This window comes from Scyliorhinus torazame, chromosome 6 (genome assembly GCF_047496885.1).
Source record: "Scyliorhinus torazame isolate Kashiwa2021f chromosome 6, sScyTor2.1, whole genome shotgun sequence".
Taxonomy (NCBI): Eukaryota; Metazoa; Chordata; class Chondrichthyes; order Carcharhiniformes; family Scyliorhinidae; genus Scyliorhinus; species Scyliorhinus torazame.
In genome coordinates, this window is record NC_092712.1 from 237,123,693 (window position 1) to 237,145,581 (window position 21,889).

Consider the following 21,889-nt stretch of genomic DNA (forward strand, 5'->3'; position numbering starts at 1 on the left):
GACTATCTCTTGATCATTTTGTGAATTCGGATTATAAATGTTTTCAGTAGTGACTGTCACCTGATGTGCCTCTGTTAAAGGTTTTGTTTTTAAGTTGCATGGATATTAAAAGGAAAGCGTAAAGGATTACTTAGTGTTGTAAGTCTTTGGGGGTTGTATTTGAATTAATGGTTGCTAAGATGTTCAGTGTTTTAAAAAGGTTAACGTAAGTTCATAGAATAAGCATTACTTTGCTTTAAAAAATACTTTTCCATTTCTGCTGTACCACACCTGTAGAGTGGGCCGTGTGCTCCCCATACCACTGTCTAGTAAAAGCTGTGGGTCAGGTGAACTCCTTGATACACTTTGGGGTTCTCTAAACCCTGGCCCATAACAAAGTCTTCCAAACCTGCAAACTTCATCACCTAGAGGGACAAAGACAGCAGATATATGGGAACATGAAAACTTTCAACTCACAGATCGCTGTTCCTTCATCATGGTTAGGTTAAAATCCTGGAATTTCCTGATGCAGTTGTTAGGTGCAGCAGTGCAGGACAACCCATCACCTTCTCAAGGTCAAAGACATTAGGCAATAAATGCAGGCCCAGTCAGTGAAGGGATTTTTTAAAAAAAATTTTAAATGCTGTTTAATTAGGTAGCATCCATGACCTGCAAACTCTCCAACTTCTCTTTCATGATCTAGTCAGATGGGTTGATCAGTGGCAAATGAAATTCAATCCTGAGAAAAGTGTGAGGTGATGCATTTGGGCAGGACAAACAACGTAAGGGAATATATGATAAACGGCAAGACCCTGAGAAGCACCGAGGATCAGAGGGACCTTGGTGCGCATGGTCACTAGTCCCTTAAGGTAGCAGAGCAGGTGGATATAGTGGTTAAAAAGGCATATGGTATACTTGCCTTTGTTAGCTGAGGCATAGAGTTTAAGAGCAGGAAGGTTATGCTGGAACTGTATAAAACGTTTGTTAGGCCAGTTAGAGTATTGTGTGCAGTTCTGGAATCCACATTACAGGAGGGATATGACAGCACTGGAAAGGGTGCAGAGGAGAGTTACCAGGATGTTGCCTGGGCTGGAGAGTTTTAGTTATGAAGAGAGATTGGATAGACTTGGATTGTTTTCCTTGGAGCAGAGAAGACTGAGGGGGGACATAATTGAGATGTATAAAATTATGAGGGGCATAGCTAGAGTAGACAGGAACAAACTTTTCCCCTTGGTGGAGGGGTCAATGACCAGGGATCATAGATTTAAAGTAAGAGGCAGGAGATTTTGAGGGGATGTGAGGGAAAACCTTTATACCCAGGGGGGGGGGGGGGGGGAGGGGGGGGGGTGAAGGTTTGGAATTCACTGCCTGAAAGGTGATGGAGGCAAGACCCTCATAACATTTAAGTATTTAGATGTGCACTTGCAATCCCAGGGCATACAAGGCTATAGGCCAAATGCTGGGAAATGGGATTAAAATAGGTGGTTGTTTTTGACCGGGGCAGACACAATGGGACGAGGGGCCTTTTCTGTTCTGTATGACTATTTCATGCAATGGTCTTTCTTGGTCTCCACTTTAAGTAGTAGTTTACAATTCTTTAAGCAGAGTTCACAGGAGTTCCAATACAACATTTTCAGAAGGTAAAACAGAACTCTATTTATTTCAAACATTTGAAATGAAATAATTTAATACAAGAACACAATGGTGAACAGCAGGTTCTGCTCGTTTTTAATTTGTATTATTTTTATGTCCCTGCTGCACAAGCCACAGGTTCAAGTCTGGGGAGAAAAAAAGTAAAGGTGAAAAATGTAAATTTCAAAGAAGTCTGAAAGGGTTAAAATTCAAAACAGGTTTAAACAAAACCCAACAAGCTGACGCAAGCTGCTGCTTGCTAGTTGGCAAGTTCCCACAGCTCTACAGATACAAATCCAAGGACTCTTGTTATACTGAAGCAAGGCTGTAGTCACACAGCTTGCGCACAAGAATTCAATTGATCATTATGCAGCTGCCGCCCATCTGCATCTTACAAAACACAGACAATGGGATGGGAGTATAACACACCACAGCCTTTGACAAGGTGCCGCATAGGAGACTGTTTAAGTTAAGAGCCCATGGTGTTAAGGGTAAGATCCTGGCATGGATAGAGGATTGGCTAACTGGCAGAAGACAGAGTGGGGATAAAGGTTTTTTTTTCAGGGTGGCAGCTTGTGACTAGTGGTGTGCCTCAAGGGTCTGTGCTGGGACCACAACTTTTCACAATATACATTATTGATCTGGACGCAGGCACTGTTGCTAAGATTGAGATGATACAAAGGTCTGTAGAGGGGCAGATAATATTGAGGAAGCAGGGGGGTCTGCAGAAGGACTTGGACTAGTGAGGAAAGTGGGCAAAGAAGTGGCAGTTGGAATACAATGTGGAAAAGTGTGAGGTTAAGCACTTTGGAAGGAGGAATGGAGGTATAGACTATTTTCTAAATGGGGAAATGCTTAGGAAATCAGAAGCACAAAGGGACTTGGACGTCCTTGTTCACGATTCTCTTAAGGTTAACGTGCAGGTTCAGTCAGCAGTTAGGAAGGCAAATGCAATGTTAGCATTCATGTCAAGAGGGCTAGAATACAAAACCAGGGATGTACTTCTGAGACAGTAGAAGGCTCTGGTCAGACCCCATTTGAAGTATTGTGAGCAGTATCGTGCTCAGTATCTAAGGAAGCATGTGCTTGCCTTGGAGTAGGTCCAGAGGAGGTTCACAAGAATGATCCCTGGAATGAAGTTGGATGAAGAGCTTGTCGTATGAGGAATGGTTGGGGACTCTAGGTCTGTACTTGTTGGAGTTTAGAAAGATGAGAGGGGATCTTATTGAAACTTACAGAATACCGAAAGGCCTTGATAGAGTGGACGTGGAGAGGATGTTTCCACTTGCAGGAAAAACTAGAACCAGAGGACAAATCTCAGACTAAATGGACAATCCTTTAAAACAGAGAGGAGGAGGAATTTCTGCAGCCAGAGGGTGATGAATCTGTGGAACTCTTTGCCGCAGAAGACTGTGGAGACCAATTCACGGAGTGTCTTTAAGACAGAGATAGATAGGTTATTGATTAATAAGGGCATCGGGGGTTATGGGGATGAGAAATATATCAGCCATGATTAAATGGCGGAGCAGACGCATAGAATTTACAGTGCAGAAGGCCATTCAGCCCATCAAGTCTGCACGGGCTCTTGGAAAGAGCACCCAACTTAAGCCTATGCCATCCCTGTAATCCAACCCAACCTTTTTTTGTGGTCACGAAGGGCAATTTAGCACAGCCAATCCACCTAATCTGCACAACTTGGGACTGTGGGAGGAAACAGGAGCACCCGGAGGAAACCCACGGGGAGAACGTGCAGACTCTGCACAGACAGTGACCCAAGCCAGGAATTGAACCTGGGACCCTGGAGCTGTGAAGCAACTGTGTTAACCACTAGCATTTTGGCTATGCTAAATTGCACTGTGCTACCGTGCTACCCTTGATGGACTCGATGGGCCAAGTGGCCTAATTCTGCTCCTATGTGTTTATGGTCTTATGGCTCAGGCATATCTTTATCTTTCACATGGCAAGCAGTTATTAGGTATGTAGAGACAAATACTTGCTTGTCGATATTATAACACATACGTGTTTGATTCTGATTGGTAATTATACTCAGATGTAATACATTAAGTAATCCTAATCATTAGCTGTGAATAGACAGATAACTTTTAAATAAATATATTCTGTTGTTTGGTGCATGTTAATTACTTGGGAAATACACAAAAGTATAATTGTTCTGTATTTTCTGAGAGAGGGGAGCTGACAAGCCACCTCATGGATGCTTAGCTCCCCTGCTATTGCTGGAATAAAGTTTGTGAACTGAAACTCCTGAGTGTTGTCTGGTTAGTTGGAGAATGAGGAACACTATAGTCAAATAGGTGTGAAACTTCCACAACAGAATCAAATCTTCAATACTCTAAATCACTACTCCTTTCCAAACATTATGAATAAATCAAACCAAGCTCAGTATCACTGTTTACATCAGTAACACTGGCTGCATTTCCCTGTAAATGTTGGATGTATTTCCCTGTAAATGTTAACACTATTGTTTACCGGTTACATAATGTGTTGAAAATAAATAAGTGATACTGATGTAACAACAATGCTGATGGGAAATAACACAATAATATACACGTTTATTGGGGGGTTGGGGGAAAAAGCTTGAACTGTTCTTCCACAAAATGTTTCATTACATTAAGAAAGCACATGTGCTTGCCTTCATTCTAAACCATCTGAACATATTGTCAACTAAATACACATAGGCCTTAATTGGTTCCAGAATAAACAGCATTCATATTGACCATCGAGTTCCTTTGTGCATGAACTCGGAGGGCAGCACGGTAGCAGTGGTTAGCACAGTTGCTTCACAACTCCAGGATCCCGGGTTCAATTCTCACTTAGGTCTGTGCGGGGTCTGCACGTTCTCCCAGTGTCTGCGTGGGTTTCCTCCGGGTGCTCCAGTTCCCTCCCACAGTCCAAAGATGTGGCGGTTAGATGGATTGGCCATGATAAATTGCCCAAGTGTCCAAAAAAGGTTAGGTGGGGTTACAGGGATAGGGTGGAGGTGTGGGCTTAGGTAGGGTGCTCTTTGTAAGGGCCAGTGCAGACTTGATGGGCCGAATAGCCTCCTTCTGCACTGTAAATTTTATGATATGATAACTTCTGAACAACTATAATGTATTATCTGAAAAATCACAGTCTGAATGCATCCTGACAGGGTCCACAGATGGCACCACCTCATTCAGATTATCCAAAGGAATTGTTTCTGATGCATAAGCCTGCAACATCATCTTCAGCCTCTGAATCCCTGCAAATTAGAAGAGCCTAGAATTAAATTCAACTTTTTCAGGGCATCTAACATTTTTATCTCAATATATGCCTTCATTTACCAATTCATGTACTTTCAGCCTGCAAAGTTAATTTGTTTTTCAGCTTGGGGAGATGATGTCATTGCTGGGTTGAGCCAAGGAATGCAGAGAGTCAACTTTGGAGAAGGCTTTGGAGAGAGAAGGGTTGAAGTCTGATAGTTAAAAAAGAGTAATCATATGTAAAGCAGAGCAGTTTTGTTTGGGGACAAGGAACAAAATGAAACACGCCAGGTTAACCAGCTGTTGGTAAAACAAGTATTATTCTATGCCATGCTGATTTTAAGATAGACCAAGAGCTGTATGGTTTGAGACTGAGACTAAAGCAAAACCTTTGGGTTTGGCGGAGAAGCTGCCTTAACGTTCAGGTCGCCATATTATAAAATGGATAGAGAAACATTGGAGTGGTTGCAGAGAAGATTTACAAAGATACAAGGAAATATCGACAAGCTAAGTCTCTTTTCGTCTGCTCCAAACTCTATCTTTCCCCCTTCCTTCTTTTCCCTTTCACTCTTCTGCACCGCACACCTCACCTCTGACTTGTACGCCCTCCCTCGGAAATGAGAAAAGGAATGATAATGTTTGGATGAAGATTCTTTGCTGAGAATAGAAAATAATCAAATACCTTTATTGATTTTAACAAGATCAAGGAGAGGTCAAACAGGTAAATATCAAAAATCAGAGATAGATAATGGATTCTATTTTTAAAGGAAGTTTCAAGGCCCAGTGTTTTAAAAGTAATAAATACATTGTTTTAAGCACTGCATACCCAAACGTATCCTATCAGCAGAGTCTGAAAACACCAATCTAAACCACCCAGGCTCGCAACAGTCAAAAGCTATGCCAGGACTTATGTAGAGTTTTCCATCAATGAGTTTCCACCAGAGTTCCATCTCAGCTTCTGATGTCTGAGTTCTCAGGAACTGTAAAAAGAGTTCAAAGTAATCAATTTATTATAAATATCCCCTTCCGTACTGAGTTTTCAAAAGTACTAAACATTCCAAACTTCCTTCTTCATTGTATTGTTACATTCCACCCAATGATGGCGTCTCTTCCACAACAAAATCAATGTTTTCTGTGTGAGCTATATGGGAAGTATTCAGGACACATCAGGCTGAAAATTAGCTTACCCTTTTCTCCGACACAGGATTACAATTCATAACATCAGTTCTGTTGGAAGTGGGCAGCATGTAAATTTGGTGCTGCCACCTCATTACCATGATTGTAGTGCAGAGCACCTGCCACTCGGCCTCCGTGTTCAGCGGGAACCAGTGTTGAGCCAATAGCAGGTGGTGCAACCAACTTGCTCGTCTTGAAGGGAAACAGTACTGAATAATATTGCCTCTGGCCACGAAAGAGGGAATTCCAGAATGGCAGATGCAATAGAAGGGAGCAGAGGAGAACGGGCAGGGGACAAAGACACCCACAGCTTCTGAACTCTTTGGCGGAAATAGCCTTCAGCATTATGTCGCCGGTCGCAACAAGGCCTGTGGCAAGAACATGGAGGGTGACAGCATCTGTCAACATATGCCTCTTACTCCCAGCTCGGCCTCATCCTGCTAGCTGGTATGATGCACAAAATTACCTCACATCAGCCTTCCCCTTCTTATTTTTTGCTTTTAGACACCAAGAACTGCGACCCATCCAAGTGCCACAGCCCAAGAAGGACAAGAGAACATGCAACTAGCACAGCACTGATGAAAAGGTCACATCATTTGATGCAACACTTGGAACCCACCAGCTCAGACACTAGTGTTTCACTTAACTTCGGGATCAGTGGTGCGTCACACAGCACAAGTTGTCTGCAGCCAAGCTAGGGTTAAGAAAGGTTTACTTGCCTGTTCCCTCAAGGGTGAGGTTCTACTAGACAACTCGGGTGAGGATCTCAACTGGACAGCATAGAGGACCGCACTGTATGAGCATGCACAGCAAGATGCTGGTTGTATCATTGGCCTGACAGACAGACTGGAAGAGGCTTGCTCCCAAGTTGACAGAAGCTATAACCAAGTTTGCCTCTCTGTCCATCTCCCTGTCGTACTGCAGGCCCAAGGACACTGCCATTGCTGACCCCATTACTTTGTGTGGATGGTTCAGCTAATTCTTCACCGTGCCTTTGAGGATGCATGAACACAAACTGGCAAACATAGGAACTCATTCCAACACCTCCAGAAACATCTTCCAAATGTTGTGCAATTACAGAGGGTACAATATTCCCATAATTTGTCAAAAGCTTGAGGCTCCAACTGAAAACTGGTGTGTATCTCTCGTGATGCACTGCAGAGTTTTCACACCAGATTTTCTGACACTGACTAAAAAAAAAAAGAAACGGGGCATAATTTACACCGTCGCTCTGGTGGGGCAGGCTAGATAGAGCCAGTAATGCCAGCTCAGGGAGATTGGGGCACCATCTTTAAAGTGCGCCCCGATCATAACTGACCTAAAGCTTCCCCCCGACAACCTCGCATACCCCCCTCCCCGCCCAAAATCGGGCTCTCCAGAGGATCTGCCCTCCGGCACAAGTGGGCTGCCATTGCCAGAGGGCAGTGCCCTGCCGTGCCCCCCCCCCCCCCCCCCCCCCCACTGGGGCTATGTGACCTTGGCAGACAGGAACCCTTCGACTGTTCCCAGTCTTCCTTAAGCTGTTGGGAATCAGGCGAAGCTTGAATATTCATAAGGGGGGGCCTTAAATAATATGTAATTCCATTAAAACGTATTTAAAGCGGGCAGGAATTTGCTATACGTGCTGGGAACACCCATGAGTCCTTCTCAAGAGGTTATGTAGCACAGGCCATGCTGAAACAACTGATTGCACAGTGCCCCAGCAAAAGGGCACAAGGCATTCTTAGCAGCCCTGGAAGCAGTGCACCAGAGATGAAATTCACTGAACTTTGCACTTCATTCAACATCCCAGCTGAAAGTTGGCAAAATTTCATGGAAGCTAAAAAGTAGAATCACACGAAAAGATACACTTTACACTATTTCTGTTACAGGTAACTGATTTTGTGAGTCACAGTTCTGGAGGCACCGAAGTGGATCGGTTATACTTGCCATACATTTTAAACACTCCACCTTCTTCCAAAACTCAATACTACCATTCTGCATTCTTTAAAATTGGAACAAAGCACAAGGTTAGATAATTTTAGTGCCATTCTAATCAAGTGGTATGCTAAACGTATTTTCATAGGTTATATAACAAAAGCAATCTATTTCTTCCAGCACAAGTTTACATTGATTCATTTGTTATCTTTATCATGCCTTTGACATTTTAGAAATTTTAAATTCATTGCCTTAGTTCCCGGTGGCACTAGTTTGCTCTTCCCCAACTCAATTTCTAACTGGGGCTCTTGTCGCACTAGCTTCTCAAGATATGTTGTTAATCTTCTTCACTCCCTTTCACAGAATAGAAGGAATCCTGTTCAGCCCATCACACATGGGAGCTACCCATTTGATCTTATCCCTTCATTTTTCTTCAAAAGTCATGTTTGTTCCACTCAAATTCTTTTAAATGACAAGTATTATTTTCCTTTCAACACTCCCATTAACCCCTATTTCTCAAAGTAACTGAATACTAGCACACATTCTGGGTGGGAATTATTCCAAGTTCCTTGATTGTGTTGGTGCAATCAGTCACATGGAACAGCAGCAGAACATAGAAAGGAATAAAGGTGTGGGGAACTACATCAAGAAGATAGCAGCGATATCCCATCTATACATATTAGATAGTCTAAGTTCATGGGTTGGATGCATCCTGCATAGTCTGAATATCCCCAATATGTATCCTTTTCCATGACAACTTGTTTCAGGACATCCAAAAATTAGTGAAATAAATTTTTATATTTACTTTTCTAAAGTCTGCCCAAACAAATAATCCTGCTGAGCTTCGAAAAACTGGAATCCCAAGTGCAGCTAAACCGTCAACAATGATTTGGTGTGCTTCTCTCAGACGTTGCCGGCTTCTTGGCAGAAACATTTTGTCTATCCATTCTGTACAAAAGAACAAAGCACTGTATGTTTGTGGATTTCCAAAAGGGAAAAGGCATTTTTTATTTGATACATTTATTTGACATACCTCTATCAGCAATTAGCTGACTCAGAACAAACTGAATTGGAACTGGACATCCATGGAAACTGGCCAGTTGATTAAGAGCAGAACGGACTTCCTGGTTTCTTGTATGCAAAATTGCAACTCGAATCCCACACATGGCAAAGTCCTTCAGCGGAAGGACAATAAAACATCGAATAAAATTATACTGAAAGGGTATAGTTTTTAGACCTTACATTGAAATTAGTTTTTTTTTTTTAAACTTTAGTCATCCAATAAGTGCTGAAGGGGTTAAAACTCTTCTGCATCAATTTGTATTACACACAAACTGTCATCCACAGGAAGCATGCCCCAAGGACACATCTCGCTGGTGATGGGGCCCAGGAAAGATAAACCACTTGTTCTTTATCAGGGATGGCAGGGGAACAGTGTGGGGTCTTTCGGCGGTGCCAGGCTGTCAAGGACAGGAACGCTATCCAGAGTTAATATAGCAGGCCATTTTTACCTTGGGAAACAGACTATAACTCAGAAAAGTCAGACAAGTAGATGATTGACAGCCACATTCTTGATATTGGGGAGCTGGTGATAATTTATAAGGGGACAACATATATTTGCCTTTGTACGGATAGTTTAATTAAGCATGTGGACCTTTGAAGCGATTGGTTAATTATTCCCATATACTATGCCTTATGTAAACCTAATCGATAGTAATGGTTGGACATAAATAACTAGTAACAAGTGATTGGTACGTGCTCATTTCTTGTAACCAAATCTCAAAGTATATCTGGCTGTACAATTCTTGAATCTGTACTCTCTGGAGTCCCAACTTCGAATTCCACTGTTACAATCCTACAGCAGGGGCTAAAGGCCTAGTTTTTAAACTCTCAAGAGCCTTTGTTTGGTTTCTCGTGAGTGGGAGTGAAGTACACTGAAGTCGAATAGCTGTCCTTAACAATTCCATTGAGCATACTCTCCTGTGACACCGTCATATCTGCATTACTTAAATAAGTGCAGATTAAAAATGATATCAACCCCAAAACAATGACAAGTCTAAATCACAAAGGCATCAATTCAATAAAATACCACAAAAAATACATTGAAAGGTTTTAATTTTAAGTTGCAGAAGTTCAAAATAAAGTTCTACAATACAGTAATTATTTAATTTATTTTTTTCGTATAAATTTAGAGTACCCAGTTCACTTTTTCCAATTCAGGGGCAATTTAGCGTAGCCAATCCACTGATCCTGCACATCTTTGGGTTGTGGGGGCGAAACCCATGCAAACACGGGGAGAATGTGCAAACTCCACACGGACAGTGACCCAGAGGCGGGATCAAACCTGGGACTTTGGTTCCGTGAGGCAGCAGTGGTAACCACTGCGTCACTGTGCTGCCCCTGTACAGTAGTTATTGCAACACAATTATAAATAATAAATAGCCAACTGTAAAGTAAAACCAAACATACCTTACTAAATCCCCACATAAAGTGTATTCTTTCTGGGTCGGGTGGACTGTAAATATATGTACACATAGAGAAATAAACAGTTTGTACTAAGTCAGGATGGGTTCACCCATGAAACTACATCTAGGAACTCTTATAACATTTATTTAATTTCTCCAAATAGAGCAGTGCACAGATTCATTGCAAGTAAGCAGTGTTCTAATTGTACGAGGACTTCAATTCCCTCTAATTAGAGGGAAAATGGATTAAAAAATCATTACCGTCATCCAAAAATAAGTATCAAGAATATTAAAGATGACATATTTGATATATTTTAAACGAGTGATGCATTGGATAAAGCAGATTTTCAGAACATATCTGATAAGATGTCACATAAGATACATGTTAAAATAATACATGGGTTTTGATACGTAGCAGCATGAATAAACAGATAGTCGATGGGCGGGAAATAAAGATTTTGGATTGACAGGTAGTATTAGAATGCAGAAAAGTGACTGGTGGTATACTGAAGGTACTAGGTGCACAATGGTTCAAAGACGATTGGGATGTGGCCATAGGTAGTACAATCTCAGGATTTCCTGATGCCACTAAAATGGCTTGGCAAAAAACAAGGAGGACTGCAAAATAATTCAAGATAACGGCAAGATTCACAGAATGGGCAGAAAAATGCATGATTTAATTAATGTGAAGTAATAATAGTTTGAAGAAGAAAAAAAGGAGTGTGCACTCAATGAAGGGTGTGGATGAGTTGGAGGTGTTCAAATACATAATACTGTGGAAGTGCATGTTCTGATAGACAAAGTCATAGAAATGGTTAACAGCTATTCGAATTTTATAAATATGCAAAGTTCAAGAGTAAAGAAGTTATACAAAATATTGTTTGGACCACTTTTAGAGTAACATACAGTTTTGAGGATTCTGTTATAGAAAGAATATTCAAGCCTTGGAGAGCATTAAATGCTCATTTAATCGGATTGCGCTAAGGTGGGAAAATAATCATGAGGACAGACTCAAGGTACTGTGACCATTTCACTTGCACAGAGACACGGCGGGATTTTCTGATCCTGAGGTTAAGTGTTGACGCCGTCGGAAACGCCGTTGTGTTTCCCGATGGCGTCAACATGGCCTCAGGATCAGCAATTCTGGTCCCTACAGGGGGCCAGCACGGCACTGGAGCGACCCACGCTGTCCAGCTGCTGATCCCAGCGTCCAACTGGGCGCCGCAAGGTCTGCGCATGCGCAGTGGGGGCCGGCGGCAGCGCATGCATGCGCAGTGGGGGCCAGATATCCATGCATGCGCAGTGGCTCCCTTCTCCGCGCTGGCCCCGACGCAACATGGCATAGGGCTACATGGGCCGGTGCGGAAGAAAGTAGGCCCCCAGCCAGAGAGGCCGGCCCACCGATTGGTGGGCCCCGATCACGGGCCAGGCCACAACGGAGCCCCCCCCCTGGGGTCGGACACCCCTCCCCCCCCCACAGGTCGCCCCTGGACTCTTCCACACCGAGGTCCCACAGGCTAAGAGCAGGTTAGAACAGCGCTGGCGGGACTCAGGTTTCTTGTTACGGCCGCTTGGCCCATCCCAGGCCGAGTAGAGCGTCCCCGGCTGGCGCCGCGCCGGCGTCAATCGCGTCCCTGCGTCGAGGCAGCGTGGCACAATTCACGCCGATTCTCCAGCCCCGCCCCAGGCTGCGAGAAACCCGCCCGCAGTTTTTTTTTAAATTACAAGAGTATTGAGAAAGTTTGGGGAGCTCATATGAAAAGAGACCATCAATTTAAAATGGTCACTAAATACAAGGAAAGTGGTTAGGAAAAAATATTTATGAAGCTGCTGGGGAATGCTTTGCTACAGGAAGGCAACACAATAACATTTTCTAAGGAAAGCTGAATATATATTTGAAACAAAAGAAGGTACTGGACTACAGAGAGCACACTAGTGAGCAATTTCCTTTTTGAAAACAGTGCACTAGCAAAAGCTAGAACATCAGTGAAGTACAAGGAGGAAAGGATCTAGCTGCTACTTAATACTTATGAATTTTACTTCTATTAAAATAAAAGGATAGTGAAGTTGGACTGAAGTCTTGTTCCTCACTGGGCAGTTTTTGGAATTGGTACAAACTTTATGTATGGTAAATCAAATCCAAATTACATTATATTCTTCACATACTTACTTTAAGCTAAGAACACTGGTGAAGTTGATGTCATCATACACTGAGAGCATGTAAATTTCATCCATTATTACATGCAATTGGTGTCTACAAAATGAGAAACAATAAGCAAGTTACAGACAATTCAAACATTAAATTAACACTCCTTTATGTTTTACCAAGTTGAATTTCCATGGGTCAGGAGCTGAACCTATTTCCCTATCCTAAAGGTCCTAGTACTCCAGAATCCTGAATGAAACACAATTATTTGACTTACACATTTTAAGAATCCACCTGGGATTTTTTACTCTAAGTTTCGCATACATGCATGCAGGCTCACACACAAACATGCACAACTACATTAACATAATATCAGTATTCAAAGTTACTAAAAATAGGTTTGCACATTTTGAACCAATTTTGCCCATTTATATTATAGATTTCTTTCTATTTTTCCAAAGAGAGTAACATTCAAGTATTTAATACTTGATTAAACTAATACATATATCTATGGATTTGTTTTTCTTGAATTTGTAGGCCCACTAGGAAATGCATTTGAGAATAAATTGTTTTGTGGACCGTTAATCTGGCTTCTCGCCTCCCAAACACAATTTTGTATACATCTACCATGGGATCTTCGTAACCAATATAATAGAAAATCTGTTTCTCAGGAGGGCAGTCTTATAGACCTTTCATAAAAATCATAACGTAACTTTAACAGTTGTTTCCTCAAGATTTTTTAAAGCACAGAATATTTATACTTAAACAGTGAGAACCAGGGAACTGGCTAAGATGAGCTACTGATTCTGACCTGCAATAATACAACAAAAATTACACAACTTCATTAGTTAAGAACTAGGCCAGTGTTATTTCAGTTCTCTCGCACAGAGTGTTGATTACCATCATTTAAATTATTACAAATAATCTGTTCTAGTTTATTTTTAAATACAAGATTGCAAGATCCTTCTAAAAGAATCAAGATTCTTTATAAATTTGCCTAAAGAAACCAAATAGAATTCTAAAAAATACACTAACAGTGTCTTCTGAAAGTGGGGGTAGTTCACGGGGTGGTGTAAAACGGACACCAAAAGCGATCCCCAAAGGTCGCCTGACCATTTTTTCCGTTTTCCCCCTGGTTAAATTCTCACTGCAGTACAATGTATGACCACAAGAGGCTGATGTTGAAGCAAATGCCGTGAACTTCCTTGCCTCCCTGGGCTACAGTGTAGTTGGGCAGTTTGCACTCAGACCTCAAATTCTCTTTGGGTGACATTTCCTGCTACTGTGTTCGGCGATGGGATCTGCATTATTTTGAGTTCAATGTGTTACTAACAAACCCCGTGCGTGGACAGGCTGGTAGGTGAAATCTTACAGGTGGACTGGAGATATGCAGAGTCTCCGGATGAGGAGCTCCTGAAAGGAGTGTCAGAGACCTCCAATGGAATTTGGGCTCCTGTCCACAGATAAGGCAGAGGGACAGCTGAGGAGGTTAAAAGGGGATTTATAAGAGTATGGTGAGATAGCTAGTAGGATGTTAGATGTTAGGTGAGAGAAATTGGGAAAGTAAAGGATATGAGGGAGAAGGTGGTGGTGGATCCGGGGGCAGTAAATCTCCCTTTTCAATGTAGACGCTAAATTACTGCCAAAGATCTTGGCCACACATATAGAGGACTGTGTCCCGGAGGTAATCGGGGAGGACCACGCGGGATTTGTAATGGGCAGACACCTGGCGTCCAACATTAGACGGCTCTTAAATGTTATAATGACGCCAGCGGAGGGGCGAGAGGTTGAGGTGGTAGTAGCTATGGATGCAGAAAAGGCCTTTGACCGGGTGGAGTGGAAGTACCTATGGGATATTCTAGGCAGGTTTCGTTTGGGCAGGGATTTGTGGATTGGGTCCGGTTGCTAAATCAGGCTCCGTGGCGAATGCAAGAACCAACCGGGTCCGGTCAGAATATTTTAGTCTTTGTATGGGGACAAGACAGGGATGCCCGCTCTCCCCAGTACAGTTTGCCCTGGCCATAGAGCCTTTGGCAATGACCCTTAGGTCATCGAATGTCTAGCGGGGGATAGTGAGGGGGGGTGGAGCAGAGGGTCTCACTCTACACGGAAGATTTACTTCTTTATATTACAGACCCATTGGGGGGGATGGCCGGAATCATGGAGACACTGGTAGAATTTAGGCGGTTTACAGGCTACAAACTAAATACGGGAAAGAGCGAGATATTTGCGATCAGGCACAGGGGCAGGAAAGGAGACTGAGGGAGTTACTTTTTAAAATGGTGGGGAAGAGCTTCAGGTACATGGGGATTCAGGTGGCTAAGGATTGGGGGCAGCTCCACAAGCTAAATTTGGGTAAAGCGGTCAATCAGATGAAAAGGGATTTCTGCAGTTGGGACATGCTCCTGCTGACAATGGCGGGGAGGGTATAAACGGTGAAGATGACAGTCCTCCGAGGCTGCTGTTCTTTTTTCAATGACTCCCGATTTTTTTCCCAATGGCCTTTTTTAGGAAAATGAATGCGGTAATCTCGGGTTTTGGGTGGGCTGGTAAAACCCCCGAGGGTGAAGAAGGCACTCCTGGAATGGGGTCGTGGGGAGGGAGCTTGGCCATCCCGAGTTTTATTAATTATTACTGGGCGGCCAACATATTGATGGTGAGGAAGTGGGTAGTGGGGGAGGGGTCGGTTTAGGAGCGAGGAGAGGCAGCATCCTGTAAGGATACGAGCTTGGAGGCTTTATTAATGGCGCACCTGCCATTCTCGCCGGCTCGGTACTCCACGAGCCCAGTGGTGGTGGCAGCCCTGAGGGTGTGGGGGCAATGGAGACAGCACATGGGATTGGTCAGTGTGGTCACCGATCTGTGACAATTACCGTTTTGATCTGGGGGGGCTGGATGGGGGCTTTCGGAGGTGGCAGCGCGCAGGCATTGAGAGATTTGGGGATCTCTTCATTCAGCAGGGTTTCCCGAGCCTGGAGGCTTTAGGAGGAGGAGTTTGAGTTGCCGGGTGGGAATGGGTTTCGGTACCTACAGGTACGGGATTTTGTCTGGAGGCTGGTTCCAAGCTTTCCACGCCTTCCCCTGAGGGAACGACAGGATAAGGTAATGTCAAAAACGGGGGTTAGGGAGGGGAGGGTCTCGGAGATATACAAGGAATTGATGGGAGTGGGAAGGGATCCCAATCGGGTAGGTGAAGAGGAAGTGGGAGGAAGAGTTGGAGGGGAGATGGAAGACGGACTCTGGGAAAAGGCCTTGAGGAGAGTCAATTCATCCTCAACGTGTGCCAGGCTCAGTCTGATCCATAGAGCTCATATGACTGTGGCCCGGATGAGTAGGTTTTTGAGGAAGTGGAGAAACTGTGGGGGAAGTCCGGCGAATCATGTACATATGTTTTGGGCGTGTCTGAAGTGGAGGGGATTCTGGCAAGGATTTGCAGACGTCTTGTCAGAGGTCCTGGAAGAGAGGGTGGCTCAAAGTCCAGAATTGGCAATATTTTGGGTATCAGAAGATCCGGGGACCTGGGGGGGGGGGGGGGAAGAGAAGAGAGAGAGAGAGAGAGAGAGAGAGAGAGAGAGAGAGAGAGAGAGAGAGAGAGAGAGGCTGATGTTCTGGCCTTCTCCTCCCCGGTGGCCCAGAGACGGATTTTGCTGGGATGGAGGGACTCGGAGCCTCCAAAGTCAGGAGTGTGGGTCAGCGACATGGCAGGGTTTCTCAGGCTGGAAAAGATTAAGTTCTCCTTGAGAGGCTCAATTCAGGGGTTCGCCTGGGAGGTGGCAGCCGTTCATCGACTTCAAGGAAAGTTGAACATCAGCAGCAAGGGAGGGTGAGGGGAAAGGGGGGGGTGGGGAGAAAGGGAGGCATGGTAGTGGAAGACAAGGACAGGGAACTTAGTGTACGGGTAATTAGGAAATAGGGCAGGGGTGGGAGGGGATGATATTTTTATGTTGTGTGTGTGTGCCGGCCCACTCGGTTGTTTAAGAAATGTCAAAGTGTTAAAACTGTGAAAATTACAAATGCTTCAAGAAAATATTTTCTAAGAAAAAAACAAACCCCGTGTGTCCTTTATAGTTATCGCAGTTATGCCGGCGAGGGAGGGGGAGGCGGAGATAGCGGTGGCGATGGACGCTGAGAAAGCCTTCGATAGGGTAGTGGGGGTACTTGTGGGAGGTGCTGAAGAGGTTCGGGTTTGGGGAGGGGTTTGTCAGGTGGGTTAGGCTGTTGTATGAGGTCCCGATGGAGAGTGTGGCCACGAACAAGGAGGTCAGAGTACTTTCGGTTGCATCGAGGGACGAGGCAGGGGTGTCCCCTGTCCCCCCCCCCGCTCCTCGCACTGGCGATTGAACCCCTGGCTATGGCACTGAGGGAGTCGAGGAACTGGAGGGGGTTGGTGCGGGGTGGGGAGGAGCATAGGGTGTCGCTATATGCGGACGACTTGCTGCTATATATGGTGGACCCGGTGGGGGGGAATACCGAAGGCAAATGAGGATCCTCAGGGAGTCCGGGGATTTCTCAGGGTACAAGCTCAACATGGGGAAGAGCGAGTTGTTCATGGCTCACCTAGGGGACCAGGAGAGGGGGATTGGCGAGCTCCCACTAAAAAGGGCGGAGAGTAGCTTCAGGTATTTGGGGGTCCAGGTGGCCAGGAGCTGGGGGGCCCTGCATAGACTTAATTTCACGAGGCTGGTGGAGCAAATGGAGGAGGAGGTTAAGAGGTGCGACGCGTTGCCGCTGTCCCTGGCAGGTCGGGTGCAGTCAGTCAGGATGACGGTGCTCCCAAGGTTTTTGTTCCTGTTCCAGTGCCTCCCCATTCCTATCCCGAAGGCCTTCTTTAGGCGGGTCAACAGGAGCATAACGGGGTTTGTGTGGGCACGAGGGACTCCGAGGGTGAGAAAGGTGTTCCTGGAGCGGAGTAGGGATGGGGAGGGCTGGCACTGCCCATCCTCTGTGGGTACTACTGGGCCACCAATGCGGCGAGGGGGCTGCATGGAAGAGGCTGGAGACGGCGTCTTGTGAGGGTACGAGTCTGGAGGCGCTGGCAACGGCGCCGCTGCCGCTCCCTCCAATGAGGTATACCACGAGCCCGGAGGTGGGGTCTACCCTCAAAATCTGGGGGCAATGGAGGCGGCACGGGGGGGGGGGGGGGGGGGAGAAGTGGGGGCCTCGGTGTGGACCCCGATACGGGGGAACCACCGGTTTGTCCCAGGGAGAATAGATGGTGGGTTTTCGGGGTAGCACAGGGCAGGGATAAGAAGGTTGAGGGACCTGTTTGTGGATGGGAAGTTCATGAGCCTGGGTGAGCTGGAGGGGAAGTACGGGCTCCCCCCGGGGAACACCTTTAGGTATCTACAGGTAAGGGCGTTTGCCAGGCAGCAAGTGGTGGAATTCCCGCGACTGCTGCCACGCACAGTACTGGACAGGGTGCTCTCGGGGGTGTGGGTTGGAGAGGGGAAGATCTCGGCAACATACCAGGTGATGCAGGAGGAGGAGGAGACCTCAGTGGAGGAGCGGAAAGGTAAGTGGGAGGAGGAGTTGGGGGAGGAGATCGAGGAGGGGACGTGGGCAGATGCCCTTGGGAGGGTGAACTCTTCCTCTTCGTGCGCGAGGCTCAGCCTCATACAGTTTAACGTACTACACAGGGCACACATGACCGGGACAAGGATGAGCCGGTTTTTTGGGGGTGAGGAGAGGTGTGTTAGGTGCTCAGGGAGCCCAGCAAACAACACCCATATGTTCTGGGCATGCCGACGCTGGAGGAGTTTTGGAAGGGCATAGCAAGGACGGTGTCGAGGGTGGTAGGATCCAGGGTCAAATCGGGCTGTGGACTCGCAATATCTGGTGTTGCAGGGGAGCCGGGAGTGCAGGAGGCGAAACAGGCCGGTATTCTGGCCTTTGCGTCCCTGGTAGCCCGGTGAAGGATTCGCCTTCAGTGGAAGGATGAGAGGCCCCCAAGCGTGGAATCCTGGACCAACGATATGGCAGGGTTTATTAAATTGGAGGTGAAATTTGCCTTAAGGGGATCGATGCAAGGGTTTTTCAGGTGGTGGCAACCATTCTTGGACTTCCTGGCAGAACGGTAGACAATGGTCAGCAGCAACCCGGGTGGGGGGTTCAATTTTACTTTTGTTTGTCTATACTAGGGGATCTGAGGGGGTGTATATATTTGCTCTGTGTTAATTCGGGGCGTTAATTTATTATTTATGTATAGGGGGAGGGGGGCACGGGATTGTTTTGTTTTGTATTTAATTCTATTGGGTTCCTTTTACATTTTGTTGGTGATACTTTGTGAAAACTTTAATAAAAATTATTTTTTTAAAAAAAATAGTTATTGCAGTTAACTCAGAGGTACAGCCTCCTCCACCCCTACAAGCCCCTATGTCTACTCCCTCCACTTCCAAAATGTCTCTCCAAATCGGAAGGTCTGGTCCTTTTTTTCCCCCCATCACGTTCACTGCCACTATCCACCCCTCTTCCAAGTACGCGCCCCATAGCATCAGTCACTGCCGTGTGGCTGCATAGGCTTGATCAACCGAATTGGTTCCTGCACCATAAGGACTTTTGTATCTACCCTTATCAGGACTTCAGTTGTACACCAAAGATGGCATTAGCTGGCGACTGAACAACACTCATGTAGGTGATCAGGCAGAATGGCAGAAGTGTGCTTGCTGTCAAACAAAAGGTGTGCCAGTGCAGCGTTTTGCAAACACTTTTCTGATGATCCACTTTTACAAGATGGAGCCAGTAAAATGTTGCAGGTGTGCAGAATGGAATGTGTCTGCAAAGTTTTGCATATTGGTCAGCTGAGTTGTGGCCAGCGTTTTTTTTAAGCGTGTTTTCAGTCTGTTACATATTTACCTAGGAATGGTACTGACAGGCGTCCAGTGACATTCTGTCTGACCATATTTTTAGTTCAGCAATTAGGGCTCCTGATTTTGAAGAGCAAGTTTTGAATTTAATTTCCTATCCGAGGTAGTGTTAGGTTTTGAAAGAGTGAACGTTTCATTGTAATCACTATATAATATTGAGCCTGTTCATCCTTCCAGCCCTTGCATGCAATTATCCAAATGCTAACAAAATATAATCAAATAATCCTGAGTTACACTCTTGAGCAAGGTTTCAGGAGAGAGCCATCCTTTAAGGTGAAACAGCAGCTCAATTTACAACTTTTACATTTAATAACACAAGTGCCAACAATAAAATGTGACATATTTAAAAGTAACCATGGAGACGATGGAGAATCTATTGTGAACGTGGAGTGTGTCGTGAGAGTTGGGCATTTTGTATAAGTGGGTCACCGGAAAAAGAAGTTTGAAAAACATTGCACTAGCACACGTGGTGTGAGAGTGCAAGCACCTTTCTGCCATTTTCTACCCTGGTCTTCTCATGAATTGTACAAACTCCAGCGACAAATCCAGCCAAGGAATCTGAATCCAGGCGCCAAATGCTATGTTGAAGGCCAAACAGAGCTGTTGAGGAATATCCAAAATGGTGTTATACATGTTCTCTCCCCCAACCCCACTGATTAGTGGCAGCCTGGCTATGCTCTAAAAGGCTCGCGTAATCACCCACTTTGTACATCTTTGCAACATTCATACTTTGCAAAAGTTTTAAATAACAAAAAGGTAAATGTGTGGAAGTCGAAATGTTACCCCAACCCCGCATGAGCTAACATAATGCAGCCCCATCATATACAGATAACACACTTATGTTGTTGGGCAAATTCTGTAACCATCCATTCGTTCTGTAACCATCCATTCGGTGCCTTTGTTTTATACAAGCTACCCACATGCCTGCACCCCAACCAAGAGACCAGATAGTAACATGTGCCCAACCATCCATCTATACTGGAATCAACAGGTAGTTGTGCGGGATGACTCATCCTTGGATTCTCCCTTCCTGCTGGTAAGCATCCACAATTCAGCTGAGAATGGCCACACTAAATGTGAAGTGTAAAACTGTATCTTTCATACAGCAAGCTGAAACAATGCCTTGAGTTAATCTGATCTCTACTTTCAAATGAGTATTTAAGAAACATGCATATTATATACAGAATTGCTGCTTAGTTTGTTGTTTTATGAAACATACACAAAATCCTTTCATTCGTACTTCAAGAGATTAAATTTGGAGTGCTAAACTTTAGTTTTAGTTTTAAACATTTTAAATTGTAGCTGTCCGCCAATAAATTTCTTTAAGTCCACATGCAAATATACTTTGGTCAGTGCTGCACAGCGAATACCAAAGTTAATTTTGTATTCAAATTTCCAATATGAAAATATTGCAGCCCAAACAGTGTTGGGACTCAAACCTGTGTGCAAAGTCTAGACAGTCTTTCAGTAACTGTTCAGGGTAAATGTCCCCTAACGGATTGTGAGGGTTGATCAGGATTAAAGCTCTGACTTTGATGTCCTGAAAAAAGAAAAACTGAAAGTCGAAGATGCCAAGGATGTGATTAATCGGCATCCCTTATTAAGCAAACAATCACCAATCAAATTTGTGATCGGTACATGAACATCTGTAACTGTGCTACAATTATTTAAGATACTTCAGAAAAATAATCAGTGCCCCAGTAATTAGAACTGGTATATGTCGTACGTCTAAAACAAAATAAATTCTTCTTCATCAATTGGGTCCCAACAAATAAACGTTTTGTAAATCTTGCTCCTTCAGATTTGAAAAGATTTCCCTTCTAGATTGTTTCCTCTAAAACCCCCAAACCCTACTGTCCAAAATAACAAACTAGCTGCGGCACTGATTATACATTTAAAATTACATTAAATAAATGACTTAGAATTAGTAACTATTTTATTCAAACAGGCTGCAAAAATGCGGTTTCCAATTTTTTAAGTGACTCAATCAGGCCTTGTGCTAACTAATCTCCTCTGAATCTGAACAAAAACAGAAATAAAATCTGCAGGACAATAGTTGGATGGCTAAAACGAGTGTCAGGAAATCGGAGTTAAAGAGGGAGCTAAAGTTTGAATTCCTGTTCCTTATCGTCATCCAGTGGTTCTTTCTGGAATGTGTGTGTGGATATTAGGGTCAGGATTTTCTGGCCTCCCCCCTCAGCGGGCTTTCTCGATTGCAGAGCTGGCTTGCCATCGGCTACCAGCGGGATCTCGGTAACGCCAAAGCCAATGGCCATTTGCATGGCTCAACAGCCCCGCAGCCAAGAAACATGTCTTGGAAGGGTCGGCCTCAATGGGACCATTGGCAGGAAGGGTTGGAAAATCCCAACCTAGGTAGAGGTGAGATTTAATTTACTGCAGGTACAACTGTTCCATGCTTGCTCAAATAACAATTTAAATAAATGTGAAAAACTCATGGTGTGGCAGCAT

At 44.6% G+C, this 21,889-nt stretch overlaps 1 protein-coding gene across 3 annotated transcripts in view; it reads right to left on the reverse strand.

The window, feature by feature from the left end:
* Nucleotides 1–1,684: 1,684 nt before the first annotated feature.
* Nucleotides 1,685–21,889, reverse strand: part of LOC140425344 (1-aminocyclopropane-1-carboxylate synthase-like protein 1) — an 81,493-nt gene continuing 61,288 nt past the window's right edge. Inside the window, exons 8-15 of one of the 3 annotated variants that reach the window (XM_072509506.1) lie at nt 20,860–20,960; nt 12,582–12,665; nt 10,416–10,461; nt 8,980–9,121; nt 8,752–8,894; nt 5,680–5,833; nt 4,935–5,041; nt 4,705–4,852 (exon numbers count right to left, since the gene is read on the reverse strand). In XM_072509506.1, coding sequence (XP_072365607.1) covers nt 4,974–5,041; nt 5,680–5,833; nt 8,752–8,894; nt 8,980–9,121; nt 10,416–10,461; nt 12,582–12,665; nt 20,860–20,960 — 738 coding nt within the window. In that variant the 3' untranslated portion in view covers nt 4,705–4,852; nt 4,935–4,973. Of the gene's footprint in view, nt 4,853–4,934; nt 5,042–5,679; nt 5,834–8,751; nt 8,895–8,979; nt 9,122–10,415; nt 10,462–12,581; nt 12,666–20,859; nt 20,961–21,889 lie in introns of all 3 variants that reach the window. The other 2 variants (XM_072509505.1, XM_072509508.1) reach the window with 2 other exon arrangements.